General features: G+C 40.5%; 1 protein-coding gene across 3 annotated transcripts in view; it reads right to left on the bottom strand.

Moving 5' to 3' along the window:
* Positions 1-4,403: 4,403 nt before the first annotated feature.
* The window catches only part of LOC123765108 (uncharacterized), a 54,987-nt gene continuing 33,239 nt past the window's right edge, over positions 4,404-26,151 (bottom strand). For all 3 annotated transcript variants that reach the window (XM_045753578.2, XM_045753579.2, XM_069333550.1), the window contains 4 exons: positions 13,167-13,238; positions 11,276-11,358; positions 10,276-10,402; positions 4,404-7,869 (listed from right to left, as the gene is read on the bottom strand). In XM_045753578.2, coding sequence (XP_045609534.1) covers positions 7,626-7,869; positions 10,276-10,402; positions 11,276-11,358; positions 13,167-13,238 — 526 coding nt within the window. In that variant the 3' untranslated portion in view covers positions 4,404-7,625. The remainder of the gene's footprint in view (positions 7,870-10,275; positions 10,403-11,275; positions 11,359-13,166; positions 13,239-26,151) is intronic.

Consider the following 26,151-nt stretch of genomic DNA (forward strand, 5'->3'; position numbering starts at 1 on the left):
AACCCTACCAGACCACTTCTGAGTGAGGGGCAGAAACCAAAGAAAACAAAAAGTTATAAATAAGTTTACTGGAGAAGGCTGCTACAGACCAAACTTGACATACTACATCTTCTAGAAGGAGAACAAGAAAAGAGAGGCAGACAAAAGGAAACGGAACAAGCCAAATCTAATGAAGAAGCCAACACCTATCGACATACGAGGACGGCCGAGTAAAATGACGCCATCTCCTCATAAAGGAGAAGGGTGAGCATTCTGGGCAAAGCTGCCAAGGCAAAAAACAAAGATTTCAGGATCTCTACATCCAGAGTAGTACCACATGCTCATTGAGCTGCCCAGAGAGCTCCCTCCACGAGGATCCAAACCTGCAAGACCGCAGCTAAGTGCAAACATGCCTTTAAGTAATCCACAGTAACAGCTATGGAAGCACAGGCCAAATGGCACATGAAGCTGTCACTTCCCTACATCCTTCAGGACCGCCGAAGAAAAGAGGTACTTCCTGAGCAAAGCAAAAGAAGCACTGCCCAATGTTACGGTATCAACACCGTTGCTGGAGTGTGGAGTGGCGATTTCGGTGCCATCCATGGACCTGCACTCTAACTCTCAGGTATGTCTGAGACGCAGACATCGCCATCTGTTGGGGGAGGTGAAAGGGTCCTGTTTCATACCTCAGTTAGGAGGTGAGGTCAATGATAATAACCTCTGGTGGGTGGCATAACGATATCAACGCCATCTAGGTTGTGCATGCAATTAGAATTTCAGTTTCCTGGTGGAAGGGTGTTATCCTAAGGCCTTCCAGTATACTGTCTGTCTAGCTAATGAGGTTTATGTTCACAGAGGTGACGTGAGGAGGCGATTGTGCTGAGGAGGGTAGTTCACCTAAGGCAGTCCAGAACTCCTAACTTGATCCTGTGAGAAGACAAAGTGGCTGCCATCGGTAGTAGCATTGTGTTAGCTGCTGGACTTATGTAGTGTTGTGTGGACCGACGTACCCGGGATTTGGCCAAGTGGAGTTACGAGACGACAATAGTGCTCGTCTACGTCATATTACTAAATGTAATGGCATTTAGTAACGTGAGTTTCGCTCTAATTTTGAATGTTTCTCTTTTTCTGTGTGAATTGTCTGCAGATTTCTTTGGCGATTTCGAGGCATACGGCTTGTTATCACCCCAGTTGTTTGTAAGGCTTTGACTTTCTGGAGCTTTCTCAAGGTGGTGGTGAATTGCAACTCACTCTCTGCGCCTTTCTAAGGTAGGGTGGGGGGGAAGGGGCAGGTTTTGGCTCTGGTCGCAGCAAACCAAACTGAACTCCTACAGCTGATGTGACCGATTGCATGGAGCAATCTCAGCGAGACAGCTTCACAAGGAATCCCGATGGGTTACACCCGAACATTCTACTGCATAATACCCAACCTCTAAAACAGCTACACCCTTTTAAAATTAACTATTCGTACCTGTTGTTGAACCTTGCAACATGCAAGGTTCACACCAACTGCGTCACCAGCCTCTCTCTGGTTCATGGCAGTTCAATTTACCTCAGTATTCATAGTCTACTCTTAATGCCAGCAAACTGAAGAAATCATTCTTCACGTTGTACACATTCTAAAGAAGCCGAAGCTGTTCCTCCATTAATGTTAAATATGGCAGCGTCCTCTCATTCTGTTTTGATATTGATGGCTGGAATTTCGGTATCCTGTGCCATCAGCTGACAAAATATTATTAGAAACTGGTCACATATATTTATTTATGAGTGATCTCATCTGCAGCATGGAATAATATATGCACATAAATATATCCATACACACACTCCCGCACAGAGCTGGGCATAATGGCCAGAGTTTCTTTCACCCTGGTGTGCCTGTTCACCTAGCACTAAATAGGTACCTGGGAGCTAGACAGCTGCTACGGGGTGCTTCCTGGGGATGTGTATGTGTGTGTATGTGGTTGTGTAAGAGAAATATATGTAGTAGACATAATATAGAAAAAATAAATTGGTTAGAAAGGCGGGGTCCAAGAGCTAATAGCTCGATTCTGCAGATAAAAAGAGTAAACACACACAAATTATATGTATATATATATATATATATGTATATATATATATATATATATATATATATATATATATATATATATATATATATATATATATTATACTTCTATATGTGATATGTATACTTACTGTATATGTTTGTGTAAAAACTATTATATATTAAATCATATACATATATAAATTATATACCATTCAGTGTTGCACATGTTTATATTATACATATTTATTTCTAGTGATGTACACTACAAAACGTACACTTTGTACACTTTTAAGTGTACAAAACGTGTACATTTTGAAGTATAAATGTATACTTCATTTGCAAACTGATAACAAATTACTGCACATAGAGTATTGTATGCACGTACTTACGTATGTGCGCTCATGCATCTCATGTGAATGTGTGTGTGCATGCATAGCTGTATGGGTGCATGTATCCATGCGTGTGTGTGTGTGTGTGTGTGTGTGTGTGTGTGTGTGTGTGTGTGTGTGTGTGTGTGTGTGTGTGTGTGTGTGTGTGTGTGTGTGTGTGTGTGTGTGTGTGTTCGCGCGCGTGCGTGCCTGTAAGGTGGCCTAGTGGCCTTCGTTCGAATTCTTGAGGGGTCATTAGAATTTATTGTTGCAACATACATATAAATTTAATATTAACTTTATATAGCAGAAAATAGTAAATAAAATCTTGAAAAATAGCAAAGAGCCTCATAGTCAGCTTTTAATGTTAAATGATCGTGATCAAAATGATATAAATATTATATTTTAGATTTCAGAAAATAAAATCTTGGTACACAATATGTATTTTTGTTTTTGGGCTGTGACTGAGGCTCGTGGTCACCCTTTAACCTATTAAAAAAAATTATATATCATTTGTTTTGTGTTTGATTACATTAAGAGTTATCCAACCAATATAGATTTCAGGCTGGTCGGATCACACGTGAATTGCATTAACTCAGTTGAGGGATTAGATGACTTTTCCTGATTAAATAATACTTGAATGGTCTTTGTTTAAGAAGAATCTAAAAAAAATTAAAGGCAAAGACATTAAAAACTGAAGTGAATTGACATATATTTTATTGTGTTACCAAGTGACATCTGCCCAGGTGTGTCCATTCCCTACAAATCTCTAAATGTATTCTAATACTGTAGTCATTGTGAGATTTCTGACAACTGATTGCTGCTAGGGACATCATCCATTTAAAGGATTTTTTTTCTTTAATTTGTGGAAGCATCTCATACTTTGTGTTCAGGAATTCCTTGACACTTGTATAGTTTTATTTTACAAATAGTGCGTGATATGCAGGCTAAGAGGGACTGGTGGCCTCGAGAAACACCCGCGGGTTAGAGATCACACATTCCTGACTGTTTATCACTGTGATAAGTGAAGGTTTTCATTATTTTTTAAACAAGAGTAGATTGGCACCCAAGTGACACCTCAGCAAATGATATATCAATACCAGTGGCACGCAACCGAGTGACACCCTATTGAGAATGACATCCCTGCAAGAGTGACACCCTATTGAGAATGACATCCCTGCAAGAGTGACACCCTATTGAGAATGACATCCCTGCAAGAGTGACACCCTATTGAGAATGACATCCCTGCAAGAGTGACAGCCTTGCAAGAGTGACAGCCCTGCACGACTGACAATTCAGCAAGAGTGACATTCCTGTAAGAGTAAAAGCCCTGCAAAAGTAACAATCCTGCAAGAGTGACAGCCCTGCAAGAGTGACAGCCCTGCAAGAGTGACAACCTTGCAAGAGTGTCACCCTTAGTGTGAGGAAACAATGCAAACACCTGACATCCTACACTGGATTTTGCAAATTATAATTTCTAAGTGGAAAGAAAGGGAACAACATTTGCAATCTAGCTGTATAATAGTTTAATAATCATGCATAGCATTCAGATTGTCGATAAAGGCAGATATGAGAGGGATTGCATAGCAAGAGTGTGAGGCAGACCTGCTACAGAAGATAGGCAACAGCAATGTAAGGTAGACCACCAATAGGTAACAGCAATGGAAGGCAGACCACCAATAAGTAACAGCAATGGAAGGCAGACCACCAATAGGTGACAGCAATGTAAAGCAGATCACCAATTTGGTAACAGCAGTACAAGGTAGATCACCAATTAGGTAATAGCAGTATAAGGCAGGCCATCAATAGGTAACAGCAGTGTAAGCTAAGCGAAACAGAGCGGAGGAAGAGGCAAGCAGCAGTGTGGAAGTCGGACCTTCATGTAATTAGCATTTGGTTGGAATAATTATTAGCCAACAGAATTTCTCGCTGAAAAACATAATGTGTGTCTATTCCTTTACCAATCCAAAGCAAATGTTAAAAGGAATAATACAATTAACATGCACATGTTTATAGTGAATTTATTAATATAAATACTAAATTTCAACATGACACAAATAACTTCTGTTATTACTTAGTAATTTAAGATTGCACCAGCAAATTACTTAAAGATTGATGTGTGATTTATGCCAACTCCTGACTAACTCCAGACCATGTCATCACAACATTCGTGTACTGGTTATACACTCACGAGAACTGCAAGCACAAGTACATAAATCTTATATCTCTATGAGTATTGTGGAAAATACTGCAGTACCACACTTTATTCAGCACCCAGCGATAGTGTTTTCATAAAATATATACACATGGTTGAGATCAAAACATACATATACAGAACATTAGGAGAGGGGTATATATGATAGGTAAATAAATATTTTAATATCACCTTGAAAGACACCACGAGTTGCGTCTCTCAGAACACAAGACTTTTATATAAAACTCAATATATTGATCACATGGTAATTATCACTCTTAAATATAACAGCTTATGTTCTCAGTACTAGTATCATACTATAAAGATTTACTGAAAAGATGATCAACAATAGCAGTATTGTTGATCTTGATAATAGAAGCCTCTGTTTACAAGACGTGACACCACTGGGAAAGTGGAGTTTTTCAATACAAAACTGATGACAAAGTTTTAACTCCATTAATGGAGTTAAAACTGTACAAATGATATAACTCGACCAGTTATTATGAACCCGAGTTTACATATAAACGTGAGTGTGATCCAAACGAAGCTTTCTAAGGTATGACGTGATGCCGCTCAGTGAAGTTTTAACACAAAAAAGAGCATACAATTCACATGGAAATAATTCCTCAATACCACCACGTTTTCTACACTTGCATCTCTTGCATAAAAATATTGTTTGAGGACAATTTGATACAGTGTTCGCAGAATCACCCACCTACATAATGCAATATTTGTATTTATAATTACAGCAAATGATTAATGGGTTGGAAGAGGCTAGCAATATAAAAGATATCCACTGTAGTTAATAGCAGCCTCCTATTATATAAGACATTATAAAATGTTGCTTCAGATGATGACAAATCACAAATCAAGAAGCATTAGAAAAGATTAAGCCTATTAACAAAATTGCAAAGAAAAACAAAACGAAATAAAAAAAGAAGCCTAAAGAGAAATGGTTAGTAAAATGCCAATATATCACAAAAGCATACTCATGAGAAGAATTTAATCACAAATCATCCCAAGGTAAGATTAATTGCTAATCATTATTACAAGATAAATTCAATCACAGCATCATCATGAGATAAATTTAATCACAAACTGTCATCACAAGAGGCAATCAATCGAGCATCATCAAAAGATAAATCCAATCCCACAGTTATAATGCAGTGCTATGATGAACAACCAATTGCCCAAAAAAATAAAAAAAAATTGGGAACACATTTGGAAAGTTGATTACATATATACTTCTCCAAACGAAAACTACTTTTACAGTAGTAGGCTACTGTATGGGCACATTATCAACCACAAATTACTGTGTATGGAGCACAGCCTGTAAACATCTAGACTTTCATTGGTCACAAAAAACATTGAAAATGTTGTTATCGAAGCATTTTTGAAACAAATGATGAGAACATCTTTCTTTTTTAAATTCATTGATCCCTCGATCTAACAAAATCCAGCTCATCATTACTTTGATGAATTGCCTAAATTTGAATTGTCTTTGGTGCATGAAGCAAGGTGTTTTGAAGACAATAGGTATATTATGAGCGATAGCAAGAGGTATATTTTGAGACAGTAACAGGCATACTCGAGACAGAGCAACAGGTATATTTTGAAACAGAGCAACAGGAATACTTTGAGACTAAGCAACATGTATACTTTGAGACTAAGCAACGCGTATACTTTGAGACTGAGCAATAGGTACAAACAGTGCTATAGTTATACCATAGAAACAGTGTCACATGTTTACGTTGATACAGTACCACTGGTACAACATACAATCTCACACATAAAACAAACAAAACCACAGGTATATCTTAGATGGGTCTCGGTCTCATGCAATAACATTGAAAAATAATCCAGATTTTTGAATATGTCAAATGATATCTGATAACGTGCCCACTATTGCATTTGAACGAATGTCATAATGGGAATATAACTCTTCTCTGAGAGCTATGTTCCTCACATAGTAACAAGCAAACAGCAGTTCAAGTGCTAAGCATTCTCTGGAATGTCAGGAAAAAGGGAGATATAAATCATATCTGCAAAACATACACAAAAGTTCAGAAATGAAGGGACCCAGAATAGTCAGCTATACAGGTCTCACGGGTTGACTATTACTTCACTATTGAATTTAAGTAAATATATCATATTACAAGGTGAGCCCACAAAGCAGGCGCACTGAGCACACAGCAGGCGCACTGTGCACACAGCAGGTGCACTGTACACACAGCAGGCGCACTGTGCACACAGCAGGTGCACTGTACACACAGCAGGCGCACTGTGCACACAGCAGGCGTACTGTGCACACAGCAGGTGCACTGTACACACAGCAGGCGCACTGTACACAGCAGGCGCACTGTGCACACATAAGGCGCACTGTGCACACAGCAGGCGCATTGTGCACACAGCAGGCGCACTGTGCATACAGAAGGTGCACTGTGCACACAGCAGGCTCACTGTGTACCCAGAAGGTGCACAGTGCACATACCAGGCGCACTGTGTATAAAGACAGAATGGTGAACACAGAAATGCTTGCAACTTCCTACTGGTGTCACAATTCTACAGATTACGCGTTGTACCACAGAAGGGGTACATCGCAAACTGACAAGTTTTTATGATCCAGTACTAGTTTAAGTTTTTTCAATTTATTAGGCCACGGTCACATTTCAACGTGATAAAAGTGGCCTGCATTCATGTCTCTTAAATGCCATATTTACTTTCCAAGACAGGCACATTATACCTGTACTGTAATTTTCAAAATATTTCACTTGGATCAGTTTTATCATCTGACTTGGAGATTACTTTGATCACTTAATCTTTGACTCTGATCACTTCGTAATAACTTTGAGATTGCGAGGTATAAATTGCACCATAGTTTTTCAATCAAAGATACATATACCTCAACACACGAACATGCTATTATTTACTCCTCTGAAAGTATGCCTGTTTTGAGCACCTGCCTGGAATAGTACAATGATCACCAGCAAGGGAGTGATCAAGCCAGGTCACCAGCAAGGAGAATATTGAACCTGGGTCACCAACAGGATGGGAGAGTTGCTAGTAGGAACATCAACAGTGGAAGAACGAGGGAGAAGGCAGAGGAAGGTAGACTAGACGCTCTTGCGTACTGGAAAAAGTGAGAGTGTAGTGGTAAGCGGCACCAGGTAGCCAAGAACACCCCCGAAACATTCTTGTAGAGCTCTTCTTTCGCCTCACCGCCACACTCCCGCAGCACATACTCGTTCTCTAGCAGGCATGATCGCTGCGTGTTGAGCGAGCTGTAAGCATGATCATGTCCTACTATATAATGAAATACATAAAAAATATGCAAGAAATTATAGAAGACTTGAAAAATCTAGCTCCTAAAGAAGCAAGATACTTGATACAGATAAATTAATTTTAAAATAAATGCACAAGGTGGTTTTAATTTAAATAGTGTACAGCCTATCCGAGTATTCTTGAACACAGACCAAGTACAGTACTCGCAAAAGTCGTGAATCTAATTTTCTTACTTGTATATATAACAAAGCATTATCCAATAATAATAGTACTTATAATAATGATTGGTCGAAAACGCAGAAATCCTGCGTTGAATGTAATAAATGCCTCTTTCTAGTGGGCCCTAAGGTTGCTCCATGGAGCTAACTCTCTGGATAACCCTACACATATCAACTCACACCAGGCCATTACAAGTTATGAAATACCTACCGGAGACCAGAAACAGAACCTGGTCCACTCATAGTGCCATAGGGAGCTGAGGATACTAAGGCTAAGGGGAAATACCACCAGGAGGGATGAGCACTCCAAAACACACAACTGCAAGGGAAAATAATAGCTACCCTGACAATAAGAAACCCAGTAGTTAGGTCATTACCACTGCTAGTTTACCCCCCTCCCCACTGCCAGACGATAGTAGAGATGTAATCAGTGGTTGTTTGGTTGGGTTACCTGCCACTCCAGGATCCAGCTCTCTTCCAGGGTTACTAGCAACTGCTTTCCTTTTTCCCTGGTAAGTCTCACTTTTGTTCTGTTCTTATTGGTGAGATATCTCCAGGGAGATACCTCCAGGGAGCCAGCATTGGTGAGATACCTCCAGGGAGCCAGCATTGGTGAGATACCTCCAGAGAGCCAGCATTGGTGAGATACCTCCAGAGAGCCAGCATTGGTGAGATACCTCCAGAGAGCCAGCATTAGTGAGATACCTCCAGAGAGCCAGCATTGGTGAGATACCTCCAGAGAGCCAGCATTGGTGAGTTACCTCCAGGAAGTCATTATTTAATGTAATGCAAAGACTTTTTAATTGCCCGCTTATTTGCTTCCTTTTCCTGCCCTTCGCTCATCGGTAGTTTTTGCACGATGTCCCTCGCGGGAACGGCGGAGGAGTGTAACTAGCGGTGGTAATGACCAAACTTCTGTCCCAAAAATAGTTTTAACAAACTATTGCGTTCCTTATGATCAAAGTTGCTATTATTTTCGTTGTAGTTGTGTGTTTTGAAGCGCTATACCTTCCTGGTAGTATTACCTTCTTGGTCTGTGTTGATCTAGTGTCCCCAGCTCCCTGTGCCTCTGTGTGTGTGGGCGAGACTGGGTCTCTGGTCTGTGGTCAGCATGTATAGTCCACAAGGGGCTGGCGTGTCATGTGTAGGACTATCCAGGTAGCCTCCAAGGGGCTCCTCTCAGTGATGGAACGGTTGTACCAAAATTGTTCATGTTTTGGGCTGTTAATTTTATAAAAAAAATACAAGAAAAAATGGCAATTATGAAACCTAAACTTACTACTGTAGTCCTAACATAGCAGATATATAAACTGTCATCCACACTTCCGTGGGAAATAAACATTTCATTCACCTGGACTCTAGGGGACTCGAACCGCAAACCCCACGCGTGTGAAGCCGAAGCGCTATCGCCCGAGATATTGAGTAGTCTTAATAAGGAAAGATTCCAGAAGCAACTACTGCTGTCAAACTGGAATAAATTCAGTAGTAGTCAGAGAAAGTCGAAAATTCCAGTTTGGCAACAGTAGTTGCTTATGGAATCCTTCCTTATTAAGACTACTCAATAGTTCGGTCGCCTCACACGCGTGGGGTCTGCGGTTCGAGTCTCCTAGACTCCAGGTGCATGAAATAGCAGATATATGTACTAAATTAGGCTTAAAATGGCCCGCTATGCCAAGGATAGCTTATTTAGGCCTGAGACAGGTTAGGTTAGGTTAGTTATAGTTACTGTTCCAATTTTTAGAATGCCATTTGGAGTATTTTAATAATACAAAACTTTTTTTTGCAACATTCCGTTGTTGTGTGTACGTCCTATAGTTGCTACAGGTCCTATCACTCCCAAGGACGGGCTGATAGTTACATATATAGTATATAATATGTTCGTTGCTTTCAATATTCATTAGTTCGTTCATGGAACATAATAATCAATAATGTAACTGAAAATATAATGTACAGATTATTTAAGAATTACAGCCCCATATTTCAGATTAGTTAGTAGTCCAAGTGTCATTAAGCATTTCATAATGTTTTGTTTATTTACACGCCACCAGCATCTATTATAAAACATAAACGTTAAATGATTACTGAATACTGTTAAAAGGAATTTGAGTTACTCGAGCAATACATCTTAATCCTTAAAGTAATTCATTTGCACATGATGTTGAGTCATGTAGGGTGTGGAGTACTCACTCGCAGAGCTCTGGGCCAACCTCCAGCCGCAGGATCTGGTTCCACACGTTTATGGTGACGTTGGGTCGGTGGCATGAGGCTTCACCCACCCGTGCTCTCTCTGCGCACTCTATCAACTTCAGAAATGCTAAAAAGTTTGAATAGTATAAATTGCATTCAATTTACTTGATTAATTAGTTTTGAAATATCCTTATCCATAAAATTTAAGTCAGCAAATTGTTTGTATAAGGGAAGGCAAGAAAATGGCTTTCGCCAAGCCTATCCTGAGGACACCCACTCACCAGGCTGCTCATATCAGCTGAGGTAGAATAATTCATATACCATAGAACAGGTAATTGCACACCTTGTGTGTGAGATATTACTTTTTCCTAACCTAACTGCAGGTACGTTCAGTGTTACCACTTTGCACATGACAGACGACTCACTGAAAGCTGTGGAGATGCTGTAACTACCAGAGCAGTAATACATGACATGGGTACACCAGTAGAGCGCGGCTCCTCTCTGTATGTATGTCACAGAAGGGTTATCACATAAGCACAGAAGGGTTATCACATAAGCACAGAAGACGCAGAGCCCACTTACAGGATGGGTATGAAGTCCATTACCACTCACAGGATGGGCATGGAGTCAATTACCACTCACAGGATGGGTATGAAGTCCATTACCACTCACAGGATGGTCTTTGGGGTCCATTACCACTCGCATGATGGGCATGAGAGTCCATTACCACTCACATGATGGGCATGAGAGTCCATTACCATTCACAGGATGGGCTTGGGGTCCATTACCACACACAGGATGGGTATGAAAGTTCATAACCATTCACAGGTTGGGCTTGGAGTCCATTACCACTCACATGATGATCTTTGGAGTCCATTACTTATGTAATGGACAGTTTTTCTTTGACAAAGCTTACAAGGAAGACACTCCACCTGCCTGATCACAGCTCTCATCCTCTAGCTGCACTTAGACAACTACACACAAAATACAAGGGACTTACGGAGAAACCTGGAGGTGCGATCGTTGGCAGTGCGGCAGAGGTAGGTGTGTACCCGGTCCAGGGAGTGCAGGAGGTGGCGGTACCTGGTAGCACGACACGCCATTCATTTTCTTTAATGGTACTTATTCTAAATGTAACGGTGAATACTGAACTAAAAAAAAAATGTGGCTGACTGGTAACAAAACTTTCTTTTAACACTGAAGCAGCGTTTTATATATTGCTTGGAAACAAGTCCCAAAATCAAATAAAACTTAGAATTAATAATACCCAAATTGAGAGGAGAATAGATGGGAATTCGTTGGTGTTGACATTGACCACTAGCTGAATTCCATTCCCATATTATAAATATATACAAAAATGTTTCCAAGTCAGTAGACATTCTCACTATAACTTGCTACTACATATCTCAGACTCAGACTATCTACATATCTCCTGTACAAGACTGGTTGGCTTGATAAATGTCCTTTAAACTTTAAACCAGTCTTGTACAGGAGATATGTAGATGACACTTTTTTGTTATTTAAGAACCAATGTCATATTGGGAAATTTAGAGAATATCTTAATGCACACCATTGTAATATACGTTTCACTGCAGAATGTGAGGTGGATAATTCGTTGTCGTTTCTTGATGTCAAAGTGAATAACCTTAATGGGCTTAACACTAATGTTTTTAGAAAACCAACTTTTACAGGTTTAGGTTTAAATTTTAATTGTTTTGTTCTTGATATCTTTAAGAAAAATGCAATTAATACTCTACTGAATAGGGCCTTCGTTTTATATTCAAATTGGAATAACTTTGATCAAGAGATCAACTTTCTTGTGACTTTTTTTTCAAATAATGGTTATCCTTTGCATATGGTTATATCCCTTCATAAGGAATTTTTTAAATATGAAGTTCACCCTTCCTGTAGGATTACTACGGTAGAAAGGGATATTAAATATATTAAATTACCATTTTATGGCGCTATTAGTTTTTCTGTAAGGAGGCGATTGAGGAAACTGTTACAGCATTGTTATCCTCAAATAGACTTTTGATTTATTTTTGTCACTACAAATACCATAGGTTCTTATTTTAAATTTAAAGATAAAGTGCCTACTCCCTTGTGCTCTTAATATCGTATATATGTATAATTGTTCCAGCTGTAATGCTGGATACATCGGGAGAGTATCTTTTAGGACTGGATTACCATTATCTAAACTAGCATTCTCGGAGATTAGAAACCATTGTTATGAGTTTAATCATTCTCTGCTAGAATCTGATTTTAAAATTCTGGACACTTGTATGAATGGCCAGTCAGATTTGAGAGTAATGGAATCCTTATATATAAGGGAGCTGGGGCCTCTGTTAAATAACAGCCTTTCAGCTGTTCAATTGTACACTGTATAGTGCACAATAGGCTCCGTAATTTGATTTATAGTTTATACTGGCCTTTTAATTTTATTATAATTTTGTTTAGTTCATCATGTTTTTTCTTTTTTTTCTTATTTAAAGTTTTTGACATTATATATTATTTTAGTCTTTTATTTAGGACATATAATACATATTTTGGTGTTCAGCTTTGTTTATTATTTGAGTTTTTATAAGATTTTGGTTAGTATTTTGTAATTGTCTTATATTTTGCTTATAATTAATTTGTTTTATTCACCTGAATTATTTAGTTTAAATAACACTGGGGTCGAATTCCTGAACCAGCTGTATGGCTGTCAGCCTACCCCTCTCGCCCTGATAAAGGGTATCGTTGTTATTGTTTTAGATTCAGCTACTCGGAACGAAAAGTTCCAAGTAGCACAGGCTATGGTGAGCCTGTAGTGGACTTACCTGGCACAGGAGTGGGGCTGTGTAAAGGATATCAATTCTGGTATAAGCTCATTTGGCCAACAAAATTCTCACCTGAAGAAGTCATAGCCGTTGTCACAGTCAACCAGGACGTCCTCAAAGCAGGTGATAACAGTGCCCAGGCGGCTGAAGTGACAGGCAAGAAACATAAAGGTTAGCAGTGTTCACTACAATATTTTTCCCTGCACAATGTGAACATGAAATATAGGGAGGGAAATAAAAAAATAAAATAAAAAAGTGTATGTGAAATGAGAGGGTAATGAAAGGTTAGAGGCTGTGGGGTTACACATATGAGATAAAACATATATAAGAGGTACACAGGGAAATCACATCCTGATATATCTATCAGAAAATCAATCTGGCGTCTGGATCGACCCGCGCATCTAAATATGTTTCGACGTAGACCCGCCCGTCTAAATTTAATTGGCTGAAAGCTGTCTTTAGTCTGATTAGCAATAAACGATATCGAGGAATACCGCGTACACACTGGCGACTGTTATGTACACACTGGTGACCGTTATGTACACACTAGTGACCGTTATGTACACACTAGTGACCGTTATGTACACATTAGTGACCGTTATGCACACATTAGTGACCGTTATGTACACACTAGTGACCGTTATGTACACACTGGTGACCGTTATGTACACATTAGTGACCGTTATGTACACACTAGTGACCGTTATGTACACACTAGTGACCGGTATGTACACATTAGTGACCGTTATGTACACACTAGTGACCGTTATGTACACACTGGTGACCGTTATGTACACACTAGTGACCGTTATGTACACACTAGTGACCGTTTTGTACACACTAGTGACTGTTACGTACTGTTATGATCCCATGTAGCCTGGTGGAACGAGTCTACCAGTGAGAGTAATTCTGCATACCTGCCCAGAGATTAAGAGGTCAGAGGAAGAAAAATATATAATAAACGTCAGTGAGTAATTTAAGAATACGAGCAGAGGATGAGCGTCTGATAAAAGTCACATAGAATGAGATGTCGACATTTTGTGACGTGACGTGACGCTGGCAGACACGGCAGGGTTGCCAGATTGGGCTACTTTTAAGAACCCCGCGCTCACACATTTTTAATTTCGCTACTTGCGACTTTTTGCCTGACTGACGAGACCACTTACCCCAGGAGGCCTGGTCACAGACCGGCCCCCTGCGGACATTGATCCTAGGAACCTTCGAAAGAAAAACGTAACCGCAAGGCAAGGTAATCCTCCCAAAGGGCCATAGATTTCCCAACCTTAATTGTCATTAATACTTCATCCCAAAAGCTACACCTGGTTCCACAGATCTTCATTAAGGGGAGAAAGTTATCTAGAAATTTCCAGATTGATAAATGATTGGAAAGATGCCTTACAGTTAATACCTTTGTCAGGAAGACGATGGTTGGCAAGGAGCGGTAGTGTAAAGCGGCTGTTAGATCAATGGGATTCTCTGACAACTAGCAGATCATTACCAAATAGCTTTTTCCTCTTGTGATAAATATGTTGCAAGGCAACTATTTTCAATGTACGCTGATCCCTCCAATAAGCTATATTTCACATGTCTCAAACCAATCCTAAATGATTTTGAAAGGATGAATTAACTTTATCAAAAAGATGAAGCAGATCAGTGTAGCCTTCACACTGTCTTAGAAAACTTCACTCTTGGAATACTCAGAAGAATCGTGCATCCTCATCATGCAAAGCTTCATGTTAATTTGGACTATAATTCTATGTATATGCCCCTGGAGACAGTTGACTTTGGTTACGAATTTTCAACACTTTGGGCCACTAACAGACAAAACAATTTTATAACCCAGGAAAAGTTTCAAAATATTCAAGAAAGATGCGATAATTTTTTAGTGAAAGCTTGCAAATAGCTTCTTTCTCGTATTCTTAGTAATGTTGAAACTTTAAAAAAGGTGAAAAATCTGTTACCTGCCATATGTCTTAGCCACACATGGACACCATTTTCAGAACTTCCATTAGTATTAGCTGACCAATCTAAGCTTAGTGAATAAAGTCAGTGACGCCTACCGTTAACCATTGACTGATCCAACATTTGTGAGGAACAAATTCCAACATCTGAATCGTCATTTTAGACCAAGACAATAACTGTCAAGAACGCTGCTGGCGATCCTATACTGATTGACCTCGCCCAGTTTGCCATGAAAATATACAGCTTGCAAATCAGTAATGCCCTGGTTGAACGGGTATTTTCGAGAGGAACGTCTGTGAAAACTAAACTGAGAAATCGAATGGGACTTGAGCTTTTGACATCAATCTTGAGAATTAAAACATATCTTGAAGAATATGTAACTGGTTGCTCGTCATTTGAACCACTCATGTCAATGCTTAAATATGAGTCTGCAATATACAAGTACGCGGTTGTGGATGCAGATCAAGATCTTGATAATCTTCAATTGTAAAGACGTGGAAGGACTCCACACTCATTCGGCTTCATACAGTAAATATTGATAAGTTATCCTATTATCATATTGGTTAAATATATATATGCAGAGATAATATTAACAAAACAATTAAAATCGTTTTATGTACTCTAAATATCATAATATATTACTTTGAAAACCGTATTAGTCACTAAACAAAAAATTGGGCTACTCTTATTACAAATTCGCTACTTTTAGACCGTCAGCTCGCTAGTTTCAGCAATTTGGATCTGGCAACCCTGAGACAGGTAATGTCACTTGAGTTAGAACAGTCGTCAGGGATGGTTGTACTTCATTGATCTCCTGGAAGAAGGAAGAATATAGTGCCCTGTGTTTGCGGGGAAGTGAAAGCTACTTGTTTACAAGTGTGAGGAAGCTGTTGGGGACATCATAATCCATTTCTCTGTGATGTGAAGTTATAAAAGACGACCTGGAAGCGAGTGGTTGGTCGTGCCTGTGTGGAACTCTAATATATGTTTTCCATCAAGAGGAGAGAAATGAGCAGGCGTTTCTGTGTGAAGTCTGCCTGGCGACTCAGTGTACTCAAGTCAGGACTGGAGGTAGCTTGGTGAAGCGGTCCTAAAACGGTTTTGTGGGCGACCTGAGTGAGCGCCAGAGAGTGAGCGCCCTCATGCCATAGAGTTCTGAGGTAAGCTTGTCTAAGTAGTTGTCAGAGTAGCTACCAGTGTTTGATCATGTGCCCAGCGATCATAGTGAACGCGTGTATATAGAATAGATATTTTATTAAGACAGTTAGCTAAAATAAGGAATTAAAGTTGAGTGGACATGGTAGAGGCGGGAGCGGTGTACCCTCGGTCTCTGTGTCTAGTGAGCGATGGGGGGGGGGGGAGGAGCCCGGAGCGAAGCTTCAGTACTTGTTTCTACTGTGGACTCATCCAGGATGGGGGAGGACCCATCGTCGCGGCGCCGTAGTGTTTAAAAGGATGTCGGATGGAGTTTATTTTCTGTGAATCATTTAATTATGTTTTGTTAGGAAAACATTTTACTACGGAATGGTGATGGGTTTGCATGGAAGAAGTTAGTAAAGGAACTTTACACCCGAGGAGGAGTATAAGCTGAACTCCATGTGGGAACTGAGCTGCAAGGTTGTGTCCACTCATCCTGTGAGTGATCACACCGCCATAGTGACAGTATTGGGGAAGCATCACTCATCCTGTGAGTGATCACACCGCCATAGTGACAGTATTGGGGAAGCATCACTCATCCTGTGAGTGATCACACCGCCATAGTGACAGTATAGGGTAGCATCACTCATCCTGTGAGTGATCACACCGCCATAGTGATAATATAGGGTAGCATCACTCATCCTGTGAGTGGACACACCGCCATAGTGATAATATAGGGTAGCATCACTCATCCTGTGAGTGGACACACCGCCATAGTGATAATATAGGGTAGCATCACTCATCCTGTGAGTGGACACACCGCCATAGTGACAGTATTGGGGAAGCATCACTCATCCTGTGAGTGATCACACCGCCATAGTGACAGTATTGGGGAAGCATCACTCATCCTGTGAGTGATCACACCGCCATAGTGATAATATAGGGTAGCATCACTCATCCTGTGAGTGATCACACCGCCATAGTGACAGTATTGGGGTAGCATCACTCATCCTGTGAGTGATCACACCGCCATAGTGATAATATAGGGTAGCATCACTCATCCTGTGAGTGATCACACCGCCATAGTGACAGTATAGGGTAGCATCACTCATCCTGTGAGTGATCACACCGCCATAGTGACAGTATAGGGCAGCGCCACTCCTCTGGTGAGTGGACACACCGCTATAGCAACATGGAGGGAGTACATGGTGCTGTCCTCCTCTCCTCTGCAGTGTCCTGTGCATTCCTCTCCTCTGCAGTGTCCTCCTGTGCATTCCTCTCCTCTGCAGTGTCCTCCTGTGCATTCCTCTCCTCTGCAGTGTCCTCCTGTGCATTCCTCTCCTCTGCAGTGTCCTCCTGTGCATTCCCCTCCTCTGCAGTGTCCTCCTGTGCATTCCTCTCCTCTGCAGTGTCCTCCTGTGCATTCCTCTCCTCTACAGTGTCCTGTGCATTCCTCTCCTCTGCAGTGTTCTCCTCTCCTCTGCAATGTCCTCTCCTCTGCAGTGTCCTCTTCTCCTCTGCAATGACCTGTGCCCTTCTCTCCTCTGCAATGTCCTCCTGTGCCCTTCTCTCCTCTGCAATGTCCTCCAGTGTCCTCCTCTCCGCTGCAGTGTCCTCCTCTCCGCTGCAGTGTCCTCCTCTCCGCTGCAGTGTCCTCCTCTCCGCTGCAGTGTCCTCCTCTCCGCTGCAGTGTCCTCCTCTCCCCCTGCAGTGTTCTCTGTCCTCCTCTCCCCCTGCAGTGTTCTCTGTCCTCCTCTCCCCCTGCAGTGTTCTCTGTCCTCCTCTCCCCCTGCAGTGTTCTCTGTCCTCCTCTCCCCCTGCAGTGTTCTGTCCTCCTCTCCCCCTGCAGTGTTCTGTCCTCCTCTCCCCCTGCAGTGTAACTCCTGTGTTGCAGCTGTCCTTCCTGGGTGGGTAGTACGGACACATCAGGAGGCAGCAAAGCTACAATTATATTGTTGTAACCACACGTGCGTGCCTCCCACTGCCTCGCTGAGGCGTCTGGCTCATCATATTACTACCCTCCCAGCGCCGCCTCAGCTCGCTCCACAGCTAACCAATAGCAAAGGGGCTTAGACAATGACGTCAGGACCACGCATGTTTGTTTATCGAAGCTTGACGTGTGAGAGAAAGGAAGGGCGCGCTTGTCCTACAGTACACCTCTATTTCTGTTTCTCCTCTTCTTCTAAAGTATAACAGCAATAATAGTTGCATAGTTCTTTGCTTGTTGCTTTAATTGTTTAATTATCAGTTTATTTTAAGGGAATTAGTGGTGTTAGCTAATCTGTACTTAACTAACAGTGACTATGAGGAAGTGAGGTCTAGCTCTTCACGCCTCGCCTTCTGACCTTATTGAACCCGTGACGTTATAGTTTCAATATTCTAACAATCACTATCTTTGTCGAACTTTTCCTTAAAGTTGTACTCACCTAGTTGTGTTTGCAGGGGTTGAGCTTTTGCTCTTTGGTCCCGCCTCTGAACTGTCTATCAACTGGTGTTCTGAGCCTACTGGGCTCTATCATATCTACATTTGAAATTGTGTATGGAGTCAGCCTCCACCACATCACTACCTAATGCATTCCATCTGTTAACTACTGACACTGAAAAAGTTCTTTCTAGTGTCTCTGTGGCTCATTTGGGTACTCAGTTTCCATCTGTGTCCCCTTGTGCGTGTTCCGTCCGTGCTAAAGAGTTTGTCTTTCTCCACCCTAATCAAAACCAATCATTTTGCTCAGTATCTTAGACCTTTGGCCTGTCACAGAGCCTAGGTGTCTTAATTGGGCATGACCTGACCTTAAAGACCCTGAACTATTGAGAGAAGGATTCCCCCCCCCCCTCTCTCTCTCTGACTGGTTGGATGCTCCCCCTTGGTCCACCCTCGTACTGTGTCACAGGCAACAGGCTGCAACAGCAAGATCTTCTTGTTCCTCACAGGAATGCAGGCTAAGGAGCCGGTCGGCCGAGCGGACAGCACGCTGGACTTGTGATCCTGTGGTCCCGGGTTCGATCCCAGGTGCCGGCGAGAAACAATGGGCAGAGTTTCTTTCACCCTATGCCCCTGTTACCTAGCAGTAAAATAGGTACCTGGATGTTGGTGTTAGCTGTCATGGGCTGCTTCCTGGGGGTGGATACATTAATTTGATGAGCGAGGAGTAACGAGTACAATCCAAGACTGATATTTGAGCTTGCTGCCTGGTGGTAGTTATGGTTTGTGTCGTGATGACGTGTGGCTTCTGTTCAGGCCAACTACCATTCACTAACCATCGAGGCCCATGAAACCAAATATCTGCCTTTGCAAACTGTTTAAATGTCATACCTCTTGATAAGAGATCAGCTGGCTTATCTTTTATTGGTACATGCAACAATTGAAAGCCTGCGGAAATTTCTTTAATTTCCGAGACGCGATTTTTTACATATGGAGTCGGACAGTTGTTGTTTCGTACCCATTGTAAGACAGCTTCATTGTCAGACCATACAGTGACATCTTTGAAGTTCATGGTAGACAAGACTTGTTTGATATGCACTGCTAAGCGTGTGCCAGTTAGCAATGCAATTAGTTCCATCTGAGGCAAAGTCCTCTTTTTTAATGGAGTGACTCTGGCCTTAGAGGTGATAAGATATGATTGATTAGATGTCACTAAGTAAGCACAAGCTCCAAAAGCTTTGGCTGATGAGTCTGCGAATACATGTAGTGATACTTCATCATTTTCCTCGACTATGTGTCTTGGAAAGATTATCTTTTCGACTAAAGTTTGTTCTTGAGCCACTTCCATCCAAGCTTTTTGTAACTTAATTGGTAGTGGATCATCCCAACCAACTTTAGTCTTCCAAGCTTCTTGCACCAATAAACGCCACTTGATAGTTAAAGGATTTAGTAGACCAAGTGGGTCGAATACTTTGCTAACTTGTGAAAGCAAATCCCTTTTTGTAGCAATGCAATAATTTACTGGTACAGACTTGATTGAAATTGTGTCCGAGATTAGATCCCATTCCATACCTAACACCTTTTGTGATTCTGGTACGTGATATTCAGGGTAATCTCTTGCTATTTGATTATTCAATGTTGCATTATTAGAGGCCCAAGATTGTAGTGGCATGTTGGCACCTTGTAGCTCCTTGTTGGCCTCTTGATATAATTGTAGCAGTTCAGTAGTACTGTTAACTGTTCCTTGAAAATTATCTACATATAGATTCTGACTGATTTCAGCCTTATAGGGACTTGATGATTTCTTCAGACGAGTATCTAGAGTTGCTTGCAATAGAAATGGACTACTTGTCGCCCCGAAAAGAACTGAGGAGAATCTGAAAGTCACTATAGGACTATTGATATCTTCTGGGTTCTCTACCCATAGAAACTTAGTGAAGTCTCTATCTTCTTCCTGCAAGCCGACTCTTAGAAAGGCCTTACTAATATCTGCTGAAAACGCATATTTGTTAAGTCTAAACTTCAACAGTATGTCATACAATTTCTGAGTTAGACTTGGACCTGTTTGCAAACAATCATTTAGACTGGTTCCTTGGGGTCCAGATTTAGAGCTACAATTAAAAACTATCCGTAAAGGAGTCGTTTTGGATTCTCTCATTGCAGCCATGTGTGGTAAAAAATGGCCTGTTTGCTTATTGTCGTGTTTCACGACTTTGGTGAATTTATTCTTTAATTGTTGAGCAATAATCTCATGATAGAGTTTTAAATGATCAGGCCTTTTTCTTAGCTTTGCTAATTGAGATTTAAATTGACTGTAAGCCATGTGATAGTTGGTAGGTAAGGTTTTATGGTTGATTTTCCAAGGTAGCCTTACCCAGTACTGTCCATCATGGTACTGTACAGTTTCTAAGTACTGATTGTATGCACAGACATCATCAGGACTTGGTTATTCAGGAATTATTCCTATGGTATTAAGTTCCCACAATTGATGTACAGATTCCAATCCATCATCAATCATGTGGGGGATTTTAAGTGGTGACTGTTCTTTGCCTAGTCAAGCCACGATTACAGTTTCTATATGATGTGATTTTTCAGGAGTTGAAGTTTCAAGATCTAGTATAGGTCCTGTCATCAATATGCCTCCTGCTGATTTGAGTATATTCATACCCATAGATTCTTCTGATCCCAGAATGAATCGATCATAGTAGTCAGCTCCAATCAGTATTCCGATATCCCCTATGTAGTCAGAATCGAGCAGAGGATCTGCTAATTGGATTTCTTTTTCTTTTAGGAATTTAATTGTGGCTGCCAGACCAGTCACTTCCAATTCAGTAGGAATTTTATCAACTACTATGGCTTCAACTGTCCTTTGGGATGTACCTAGACAGACATTGAGTTGAACTACCGGAAAAGTTCTACGACCTGAATTGGTAAAAAAACCTGATATGGATGTAGATACTTGCTTTGAAGATTTTAAGTTGTAAATCTTCTGCCATCTTTTTACTGATAAAGGTTTTTTGTGACCCTTACCTTGAGGTTACCTTGAGGTGCTTCCGGGGCTTAGCATCCCCACGGCCCAGTCGTCGACCAGGCCTCCTGGTTGCTGGACTGATCAACCAGGCTGTTAGACGCGGCTGCTCGCAGCCTGACGTATGAGTCACAGCCTGGTTGATCAGGTATCCTTTGGAGGTGCTTATCCAGTTCTCTCTTGAACACTGTGAGGAGTCGGCCAGTTATGCCCCTTATGTGTAGTGGAAGCGTGTTGAACAGTCTCGGGCCTCTGATGTTGATAGTTCTCTCTCAGAGTACCTGTTGCACCTCTGCTTTTCAGCGGGGGTATTCTGCACATCCTGCCATGTCTTCAGGTCTCATATGATGTTATTTCTGTGTGCAGGTTTGGGACCAGCCCTTCAATTATTTTCCACGTGTAAATTATGTATCTCTCCCGCCTGCGCTCAAGGGAGTACAGATTTAGGCTCTTTAGTCGGGCCCAGTAATTTAGATGTTTTACTGAGTGGATTCTAGCAGTAAAGGATCTCTGCACGCTCTCCAGGTCAGCAATTTCTCCAGCTTTGAAAGGGGCTGTCATTGTGCAGCAGTACTCCACTCTAGAGAGCACAAGCGTTTTGAAAAGTATCATCATTGGTATAGCATCTCTAGTGTGAAAAGTTCTTGTTATCCAACCTGTCATTTATCTTGCATTTGTGACGGCTACTTTATTGTGTTCTTTAAAGGTAAGGTCTTCCGACATGAGTACACCCAGATCCTTTACATTGCCTTTTCGTCTTATGATTTGCCTGAGTTTTGTACGTGGTTTCCGTTTTTATATTTTCAATTTTTCCGTAGCGCATGAGCTGGAACTTATCCTCGTTAAACACCATATTATTTTCTGTAGCCCATAGAAAGACCTGATCTACATCTGATTGGAGGTTTGCCATGTCCTCTATGTTGCCAACTCTCATGAAAATCCTAGTGTCATCTGCAAAGGATGATACAGTGCTATAGGTTGTGTTCTTGTCTATGTCCGAAATGAGGATGAGAAAAAGTACTGGAGCAATCACAGTACCCTGGGGGACTGAGCTCTTCACGGTTGATGGGTTGGATTTTATTTTGTTGACTATTACACATTGGGTTCTGTTAGTCAGGAAATTGTAGATCCATCTGCCTATTTTCCCGGTAATTCCTTTTGAACGCATTTTATGTGCAATAACACCATGGTCACATTTATCAAAAGCTTTTGCGAAATCTGTGTAAATTACATCAGCGTTTTGTTTCTTCCATAGCATCTAATGCCATATCATAGTGGTCCAGCAACTGCGACAGGCAAGAGCGCCTTGTTCTGAAACCATGTTGTCCGGGGTTATGGAGATGCTGTGATTCCATGTATTTTGTGATCTTACTTCTTAGCACTCTCAAAATTTTTTATGATGTGCGATGTTAGTGCTATCGGTCTGTAATTTTTTGCCTCTGCCTTATTTCCTCCTTTATGGAGTGGTGCTATCTCTGCTGTTTTTAGTATGTCAGGGATAACGCCAGTATCTAGGCTTTGTCTCCACAGAATGTGAAGGGCCTGCGATAGTGTTATTTTACAGTTCTTGATGAATATGGAGACCCCTTGATCAAAAAAGCCTCTAGTTTGAATACAAATTCCTTGATTGCATAGTTCTAGCTGTGCAGTAGGCAATATGGCTGTTGTAACAATTTCTGTATCTAAGTCGTTGACATTACTCATTACTGTACAGAATTGTACGGCTGTTGTGGTATTATCATCTTTTGGCTTCGCCTGAGATGCAGGTTGATTATTGGATGTCTGTGATCTGGATTGAGTGTTGATATCACCACAGAGTGCTGTGTGCTGTACACTTTTATGACAAATATTGGCAGTTCTGCAATTGAGTGTTGCATTCACTTGTATCATGCTTCCGTAGACAACGGATGCACCTGTTCAGAGATTTCAGTCGATTGATTCGACTGGCACGGTCTTCATAAACTGTGCATTGATAAATGGTATGTGTTTCTTGACAGAATAAACATCTTGAGGCCCTTGCAGCTCCTTTTGTCTTATCTGTCTTGGGAGCTTGATTTCCTACAGTTCTGTTAACTGTGGAGGATATAGCATAAGAGCCAACATTACTCTGTTTCCACTTTGCAGAAGAGGAGTTTTGTTGCCTTGATTTTTGACTGCCAGTTTGGACATTTTTGTTTTTGTCCATGGATTCACTTTTGGGGATTTTTTCTTGTGATCTAAGTTTTCTTCGGCTTCGTAATCTTTGTACGTAAGCTCGAAGTCCATCAAAGATTTGGCTCTGTGATAAGATGTTGGTGTTATAATGAGTGCATACGCTGTCTATGACCTCATTAGGAAGTTTCCTTTGAATGATTAACTTTGTAAGCCACTCTGCATTTCCTACAGGTACTTTTGTACTGAGCGCTTTGATGATTGTTCTATAGACAATCGAAATGATTGTAGTGACTCATAACTTTTATTTGGAGAGGGTAAATCCAATAATTTGTATGAGAGATGGGCAATTGCAGTCTCCTTATCACTGTAGTTATCTTGTAACAACTGTAGGGCATGGTCGTAATTATCATCTGTTAATGACAAATTAGCAATGACCTGCCTTGCCTCTCCCCGTAACTGGCCTTGCAAATATTGAAACTTTGTCGCCTTTTTGAGAGAAGCCTTGGAGTTTATTATAGAATCAAAGGCTCTCCAGAAGGTATCCTAATCGTCTTCATCCTTGCCCTCAAAATATGGTAAATGTACCTTTGGGAGCTCTGCTGCTATATGTGTGATAGTTGCAGTACCCTGCTGAGTGGATGAGCTCACATTGGATTGGGTTCCTGCTTGAGATATTTGTTTGATTAAAGGATCAAGTTGATCTTGGATTTTATCTTCATACATTGCCATTTCAGCAATGATTTCCTGAAGTTCTCTTTTGGTTAGATTTGCATTAGCCATTTCTGTTAGATAAATCTCTGCATGGCGTTTGATTTGTTCATACTTATCAACAGCTGCTTTTACTCTGCTATTCAGAATTATTAAATCAGGAGATGATTGTCTAGCCAACTTTTGACATTTGTCAATCAGTTGAGTTAGATGATTTTGTAGACCATTAAGTGTCCTCCTATTTCATGTTTCAGCTGCTGGTGGAATACTGTCAGCCATTTTGACCTTTTCCGAGTTTTGGAGATTCCGAGATTTTCTTTTTTCTGATAAATATGTTTAATGTTAATGTATTTTAATAAATGAGCTTTCCTGTCTACTTAGGTAATGATTCCAAAGATCGTCCTTCATTTCCTCCCTGGAATCTGGTTGTAGTAGGTGCTCAATTATCAAAAGTACTGTAATAATTTGGTTTGTGATCCGAATGCACGAATCAGTAAATCCTGTGATAATTTTTTAAAAATAGTAAATGGCACTATTTTTGCAAAGTTATTACAAGATCTGTTACCCTAATAGTTGTTTGATAAAATACAGTAGAATGCCTACTGGTTTTACCTGTAATAGGGTTTGATACAGTTGATTATGGTTAGATTGTAATGAAATGCTCTTACAGTGATAAAAACACTGTTTTAAAGAATATTATGGTAAGAGCAGCTCTGAAAATCAGTTGATTAGAGATAATGCTAGATAATACACTTAAATATGTATATATGTTACCACAAGTGAGGTAGATAATGGTATATATATGATTAAGATGCAGTTGTGTCTGTGACACTGATAAAATTAAGTACTGTGGTTTCTTAACACAGAACAGTATTTGTATGCTATGAATGCTTACTAGTTAATGGATATGGTGGCTTAAGCCACTGCAAACAATTTATTTACTTAGATATATAGCTATGATAAATATTTGCTGTTAGCTAGGTTAGGTTAGAATATGTAAAAATTATTCCAATGCAAAATCAAGTTTTCTTATTTATTTGCTATTGAAATATAATCTAGTTTCTAGACTATCTAGGTTTAAGAATAATTATCTAGGTACGAAGGACCATAAATGTGGGAAAAACCTGTCGAGATTGATATGAGAGGAGACTACCAGGGACTTGTACTGAACTAAATTAAAAAATTACTGTCTGCAAATTAATTCAACTAAAATCTCTAGCTAGGGTCGTAAATCCTAGCTCCTCTTTTCCTAATGACAGATTGTGGGCTGTAAGGGGCAGGTGGGGGTGAATGAATTAGTTGATAGGTTGATTGAAGATCCACAGTCCACCTGCCGACAGGTATCTCACATCAGCTTGTATTTTATACAAGGATAAGATTTAATAAATTCAGTTATATGACTGAACACTGTCAGTCATATAACTGATTTAATAAATTCAGTTATATGACTGAACACTGTCAGTCATATAACCCCTCCCTCTCCCTTGAGAGGGGGTAGCTTTCAATGAATATTGATTGATTATTTTTACTGTCTAGACTTATGATTGAGATAAGATGTGATTATAATATAATTAGATATAGGATTTAAAGATTATAAGTAGTACTTGATAGTACCACTGATTCTTATTAAGGATTCGATTTATAAT

This window comes from Procambarus clarkii, chromosome 29, assembly GCF_040958095.1.
Source record: "Procambarus clarkii isolate CNS0578487 chromosome 29, FALCON_Pclarkii_2.0, whole genome shotgun sequence".
In the NCBI taxonomy this organism is placed as follows: domain Eukaryota; kingdom Metazoa; phylum Arthropoda; class Malacostraca; order Decapoda; family Cambaridae; genus Procambarus; species Procambarus clarkii.